The sequence below is a fragment of the Mizuhopecten yessoensis genome, unplaced genomic scaffold, assembly GCF_002113885.1.
Source record: "Mizuhopecten yessoensis strain PY_sf001 unplaced genomic scaffold, ASM211388v2 scaffold10559, whole genome shotgun sequence".
In the NCBI taxonomy this organism is placed as follows: domain Eukaryota; kingdom Metazoa; phylum Mollusca; class Bivalvia; order Pectinida; family Pectinidae; genus Mizuhopecten; species Mizuhopecten yessoensis.
Window position 1 is genome coordinate 1 of NW_018408607.1, and position 7,170 is coordinate 7,170.

At 35.3% G+C, this 7,170-nt stretch overlaps 1 protein-coding gene across 4 annotated transcripts in view; it reads right to left on the bottom strand.

Moving 5' to 3' along the window:
• Positions 1-2,587: 2,587 nt before the first annotated feature.
• The window catches only part of LOC110461071 (carbohydrate sulfotransferase 5-like), a 28,937-nt gene continuing 24,354 nt past the window's right edge, over positions 2,588-7,170 (bottom strand). For all 4 annotated transcript variants that reach the window (XM_021514353.1, XM_021514355.1, XM_021514352.1 and 1 more), the window contains one exon: positions 2,588-4,791. In XM_021514353.1, the coding sequence (XP_021370028.1) occupies positions 3,981-4,791 (811 nt within the window). In that variant the 3' untranslated portion in view covers positions 2,588-3,980. The remainder of the gene's footprint in view (positions 4,792-7,170) is intronic.

Here is a 7,170-nt window from a genome sequence, read left to right on the forward strand (position 1 = left end):
AAGTTCTCGTTTGCCGAATCTCGAACAAACGTTACATTTTTGTAAAAATTTAAAACTTATATCTAACTATAGGATACTTAAATATTTGATTTGGTTAAAGATGTAAATTCTCTTGACATAACGTTACCGGCTACATTGCTCTAGTTCTGAATGGTCGAAATATTATTGTATCGGCAGTGTAGTCTCGTTCAATCAGACGCTTGCGCAGACAACAAGAGTCTGGTTGAACGAGACTATCACGCAGAGTTACGGTCCTTGCACTCCCGACGACAACTCTGGGTAGAGATTGCAGTGGTATATATATATATTTAGAAAACGGAATATCAACAAAACAACGTGCTGGTTGTCAACAAAAAGGGAGTTTATCACAGTGACGCAAAATGATAGGATAAAAAACATACAAGTATTTTCATAAGATTTTTTTTATTAATATTTTGCATGAAAAAATAGACTGAAGAAAAAAATTGAATCCATACTGTAACATTTTCATTTTTGATTACTATCTCACAGCTATTTTTTTATTAATAAAAGAAAATCTGCTGTTTTACAAATCTGCACGATTTAAAAAAACAAACTATACAATTTTATGATTCAAATTCTAATTGAGGAAACGATACATTTTCTCTATTGCTAAAACTATACATAAAGCAGAGACATATAAAGCATATAGTCAGTTAGTTACTGAAACAAATGTATTCATCCACAATATATATATGATATATAGATCTATTGACTCTCTTGGCTGCAATGATGGGTATTGAAAAATGACAAAAATTGTGATTTCGCATTTATGCTTCTTATTTTAATAGAAACTTCATATAAATCCAGTTTTTATAGCATTGAACAAATTAATTTTTAAACATAAAAAGCACAAAAATTGTAAAATACTTTGCCCAAATTCTCTCTGGATGCAATACTTATAAATCATTGAAGTTAAGTTTGAAGTAATCCAAAGGGCTTATTCGTGAAGATATATACATATATATATATATATATATATATATGTATATCTTTTCATGGATCTCAGATACCTATGCTATTATACATGATTAACAATATCCATCCTAATATGTTTTATTTCAATGTCTTTGTAGAATATGCTGCACTTGATTTTTGCAATGGATTCAAGAGGTGCAAATTTAAATACTTATATAGAGTCTAATGAACCTTTCGCATTCTCACATTAATGTCATGTCATCATACGCCTAGGCGGAAAACTTCAAGATATCAAACATCTTGCCAGCCAAAAAGAAATCAAGAAAGGAAACTTAACTGTAATATACACTGTATAGCTATACATGTAGGTCTGATTTAGTCATTCAACACATCACTCAATGCTTGAAAGTTTACAGTATCGATATTCCGAAACATTTACAGTACAACCTGGCTCCGCCCTCACTAACGGCCGTGCCGTAAAACATATTATTTATGTGTAAATCATACTTACTTTCCTTGGTTAGCTTACCGGATGTGCCCAACAACACCTGTGCTATTGTTTATACTCCGCTTCCGAAGAACTATATGTGTTTCAGTTTTATGATTTTTGAACATTTAAGTTCAAGATTACATATTTTTATGATACATCTGTTGTTGCATAACATGTAATATTGTCATTTTGAGACAACGATATCAGTTTTATCGATGTTTTGCAAAGATTTTCGGATTCGCGTATTGATATCACAGAATGTAAAAAGTCCATCATGGCGAGATGTAAACAACATTGTGAATTTAGTCTGAAATCCCCGTTTTTTCTACTGAATCTGCATGTGATCCATGTTTTCTTCATTAGCAGTCATTGGTAACGACATTCATTTAACCAAAACTTATCACGTGACCGATTGCCAAACCAGATTATTTTATATACAAGGTATGAAGACACGCAGTTTCGCTTTCTTTCGAAAGTCTCCAAACCTAGTGAAATTTGTCACCCCCACGTGTGTTCAGAAAGGATTTTTGTCGATATAGAATAGAATTTCGAAAATATCTCGATAGGTTTCCATTCCTTATATGTGCGAGAAATAACTAATCTATATTTAGTAATAGTATATCGTGTAATAAAAGCTACAGCGATGCAACCATAAACAATTACAAAAACACTAGTTTTCTTCTTATAAAACATTTTTTGAGAAAAAACATGATTTTGTTAATTGTTTGTTCATCAATGAAACCATTGGGCACAAACAAAATGCGTTACGGTACTCATTGCCCTTGTATTTTACCACTGGAAAATCTGCCAGTTTTCACCAATGGTCACTGTATCTCCCTTTACACTGCTCAGAGGATTTTGACCAAATTTGGTCTGGAGCATCATTAGCCAAAGGGTTCTCAGTTTTATATAAACGGAGGGTATGGTCCCCCTGGGGGCAGAGGGGCGGGGCCAAATAGTTTAATTTTTAAAAATCTACTTCTTCGCATCCAATAGAAGGATTTTGACCAAATTTGTCCTAGAGCATATTTTGACAAAAGAGACTCAAGTTTTTATAAACGGAGGGTGCATGTGGCCCCTCTGGGGGCAGAGGGGCGGGGCCAAATAGGGGAAATAGAGGATTTTCTTTCTCCTACTTAATACAAGTGAAGGGATTTAAAACAAATGCAGTCTGAAGCATGCTTAGGGACAAAATAATTAATTTTGTTTAAACTGAGGTGTGTGGACCCCCAGATGAGTGGGGATCCATTAGGTGAAATAGAGGAAAATATTAAAGATCCTTCTCCTGTACCGTTGAAGGGATTTTAACCAAACTTGTTCTAGTGAATCTTTGGGCAAAGGGAATTGAATATTTATAAATGGAAGATGTCATTTTGGACAGATCTGTAATTGGGAAATTAACGGCGGATCTTGACATAACAGCCTTTCCTTATTTTGTATTAAAGATGTCTACGATTTTTACTTTAGATTGGTTTAACTTTCTAATAGTGCTACATCGCTAAACATCTCACAAAGCCCAAATGGTAAAATGAGCTACCCGTCATTGACTTTTCGACTGAAGGAATTATATCTCTCAGATAGAGCATGGATAAGGTATTTATCCCTCAACTTGCTGAAGGATGAGACCCAATATGTTAAATAGGGAAATCATTCACGGACTACTCCACAAGTAGCTATGAAAGGATTCTGATCAAATTTAGCAATGAACATCATTATGCCAAAACATCTGTTTAAATCTATAGTGTCTGGAGTACAAAGGAGTGGGGCCTAGTAGGGGAAGTAGTGGTCATCTTTAAAAGTCTACATTATATAAATACAGAAAAAGAGATTTGTATCTTTTCGACATTCAGCAATTCCGGAGCAAAGAAATATGAAATTTTGGACATCTGCTTAAAATCTGATTAAATTCAATTGGGCTTGCTACTTTCAGTTGAAAAATTTGAGACGAATGGCTGTGACCATGTGCTGTATTTATTTCGTGTCAACTCACAAATATCCAAGGCCGTCTCTTCTCTAATATGATACATTTTCTTCTTACTCTTATATAACCTTCATTAGTGTTCAGGAAAGTTCTTGAAACCGGTTCCGGATATCTCTTTTTGATAACAATAGAATGCGAAGAAGTAGAACTACAAATGTAAGCTTTTAAGATCATAGAAGACGTCGATGTACACATGTACATGGTATATGTTCCTTTCAATCTATCAAAAACGTGATCTATCGTGTGTCGGGTAGTCATACTGGTTTACAGAAACATGGATCTAAAACAAATTTGATCCTGGCGAGAACCATCCCATCTCTGATGACAGACGTTAACAAACGTGTCGCCTTCTGTCGTTGGTGACCAACACGCCTACATTGATAAACTATGAGAAGGGAAATTTGAGTATAAGGTAGGGACCGCGTGTACAACAGGGGAATACTACAAATTCCGATGAATACATTTCCTTTTTCCCCTTAAAACTTTTTGAGATATGCAACCATTCTCCCTTTTTCTATTTGGATATTATTTAAGGAACCGATATGTATGTAAAAATAAAGTTCCTCTGTACATCTACAACACGTCAGCAGTAAATGGAGTTACAATTCTTAAATCGAAAGACATGTTCCTCAGCTGTTCCATATCCTTTATCGGTACGTAACCAAGAACTCTCTGGATGTTCTCACATTCCATCTCTATCAGTTTGATCTTTTTGAAATCGGAAGAATTTTTAGTTCTCCATGCATGCGCTGTCTTTGTAGAATTTTTTTTTTGTGTACAAAAATTGCATCGAAATTCGGTTGATGCCGTTGTCATCTTTTGAATGCCTTCGATAGAAGTTTTTGTTAATGGCAAATTAAGAAAATCAAATAAGCGCTTCGCAGTTCCAATTGGATCTTCAGCTAGATTTTCATACAGAAGTGTTTCTAACTGTCCAGGATATTCTCGTCTCATTACTTTATGCATTTCAAGGTCATCAGAGGCGGCAGAACATGCAAGATTTGCCGTTTGTTTTAAGGAATACCACAACATGTAAGGAGTCTTTTCCGCTGAAAGAAGTCTCGGCCTTTGGTCACGAAACAAGTGGATCACCTTCAAACCGGGTACCCTTTTCAGCAGAATTTCAACAGTAGTTCTCATTCTTACACGGATTACTTTGACAAGACGTATTTTACTCAATTCACATTGTTTCTGAAGGATTTTCAGACAAGTCCGTAATACTGTTTCGTTCTTGTACGTTTTGCCTTTTTTCAAACAGATCTTAAATGATGTTGTAGACCGAGTTTTAGTCATGCTGACCACGGACTCTTTGTCCAGCCTGTCAAAATTACACGTCAGCCAACCATATACAAATTCGGCAGCTAAGTCGGCCGATGTTCCTGATCTGAAATGAACAATAATTCAAGACATATTTTATCTTTACTATCTAGCATAAGAAATATTCACTATAAAATGAAAAGGTAATCGCCAGGGTAAACAGCCGATGTGAAAAGAAAATTTGAAGAAAAACCTGATTGTAATTCTAGAAATAGACAATGTGCCAAATAAATGTGTCATTTAAGTGGATATTGTAGAAAGAAATAAAGGTATTGGTACACCAACACAATCATGGGGCAATTGCGATCCAACGTTGACAGTCGATGTACCGGAGTACTCTAGAAGAGCTCAACCAAAGGGAGGTAACTACAAGTAGGTACATGAACGTGTTGGAGCATCAACACCAATCAATCCGTACGGTAAGTGTAGATTTTATTAGTTTACATGTTTCGGATTGCTAGGCCAACTGTCATCAGAACCTGAGAAACATGTAAACTGATAACACTTTGTATTTTATAACTAAACAGTTACGGAGTCCTTAATGTGATGCTCAATCACTTACCAACTTGTATTTAAGTGGATGTTGAATATACATGTAACTTTTCATTTATTCACTACTCACTGTTTTCTGTACATGTGTTACTCACTGTTTTCTGTACATGTGTTACTCACTATTTTCCGTACATGTGTTACTCACTGTTTTACGTACATGTGTTACTCACTGTTTTCTGTACACGTGTTACTCACTGTTTCTGTACATGTGTTACTCAGTTTTCTGTACATGTGTAACTCACTATTTTCTGTACATGTGTTACTCTCTGTTTTCTGTACATGTGTTACTCACTGTTTACTGTACATGTAATACTCACTGTTTTCTGTACATTTGTTACTCAATGTTTTCTGTACATGTGTTACTCACTGTTTTCTATACATGTGTTACTCACTGTTTTCTGTACATGTGTAACTCACTATTTTCTGTACATGTGTTACTCTCTGTTTTCTGTACATGTGTTACTGTACATTTGTTACTCAATGTTTTCTGTACATGTGATACTCACTGTTTTCTATACATGTGTTACTCACTATTTCCTCTACATGTGTTACTCACTGTTTTCTGTACATGTGTTACTCACTATTTCCTCTACATGTGTTACTCACTGTTTTCTGTACATGTGTTACTCTCTGTTTTCTGTACATGTGTTACTCACTGTTTACTGTACATGTGTTACTCACTGTTTTCTGTACATTTGTTACTCAATGTTTTCTATACATGTGTTACTCACTATTTTCTGTACATGTGTTACTCACTGTTTTCTGTACGTGTGTAACTCACTGTTTTCTGTACATGTGTTACTCCCTGTTTTCTGTACATGTGTTACTCACTATTTCCTCTTCATGTGTTACTCTCTGTTTTCTGTACATGTGTTACTCACAATTTCCTCTACATGTGTTACTCTCTGTTTTCTGTACATGTTTTACTCACTATTTCCTCTACATGTGTTACTCACTGTTTTCTGTACATGTGGGACTCACTGTTTTCTGTACATGTGTTACTCACTGTTTTCTGTACATGTGGGACTCACTGTTTTCTGTACATGTGTTACTCACTGTTTCTGTACATGTGTTACTCACTGTTTTCTGTACGTGTGTAACTCACTGTTTTCTGTACATGTGTTACTCCCTGTTTTCTGTACATGTGTTACTCACTATTTCCTCTTCATGTGTTACTCTCTGTTTTCTGTACATGTGTTACTCACTGTTTTCTGTACGTGTGTAACTCACTGTTTTCTGTACATGTGTTACTCCCTGTTTTCTGTACATGTGTTACTCACTGTTTTCTGTACATGTGTTACTCCCTGTTTTCTGTACATGTGTTACTCACTATTTCCTCTTCATGTGTTACTCTCTGTTTTCTGTACATGTGTTACTCTCTGTTTTCTGTACATGTTTTACTCACTATTCCCTCTACATGTGTTACTCTCTGTTTTCTGTACATGTGTTACTCACAATTTCCTCTACATGTGTTACTCTCTGTTTTCTGTACATGTGTTACTCTCTGTTTTCTGTACATGTTTTACTCACTATTCCCTGTACATGTGTTACTCTCTGTTTTCTGTACATGTTTTACTCACTATTTCCTCTACATGTGTTACTCTCTGTTTTCTGTACATGTGTTACTCACAATTTCCTCTACATGTGTTACTCTCTGTTTTCTGTACATGTGTTACTCACTGTTTTCTGTACATGTGTTACTCTCTGTTTTCTGTACATGTGTTACTCTCTGTTTTCTGTACATGTTTTACTCACTATTCCCTCTACATGTGTTACTCTCTGTTTTCTGTACATGTTTTACTCACTATTTCCTCTACATGTGTTACTCACTGTTTTCTGTACATGTGGGACTCACTGTTTTCTGTACATGTGTTACTCACTGTTTTCTGTACAT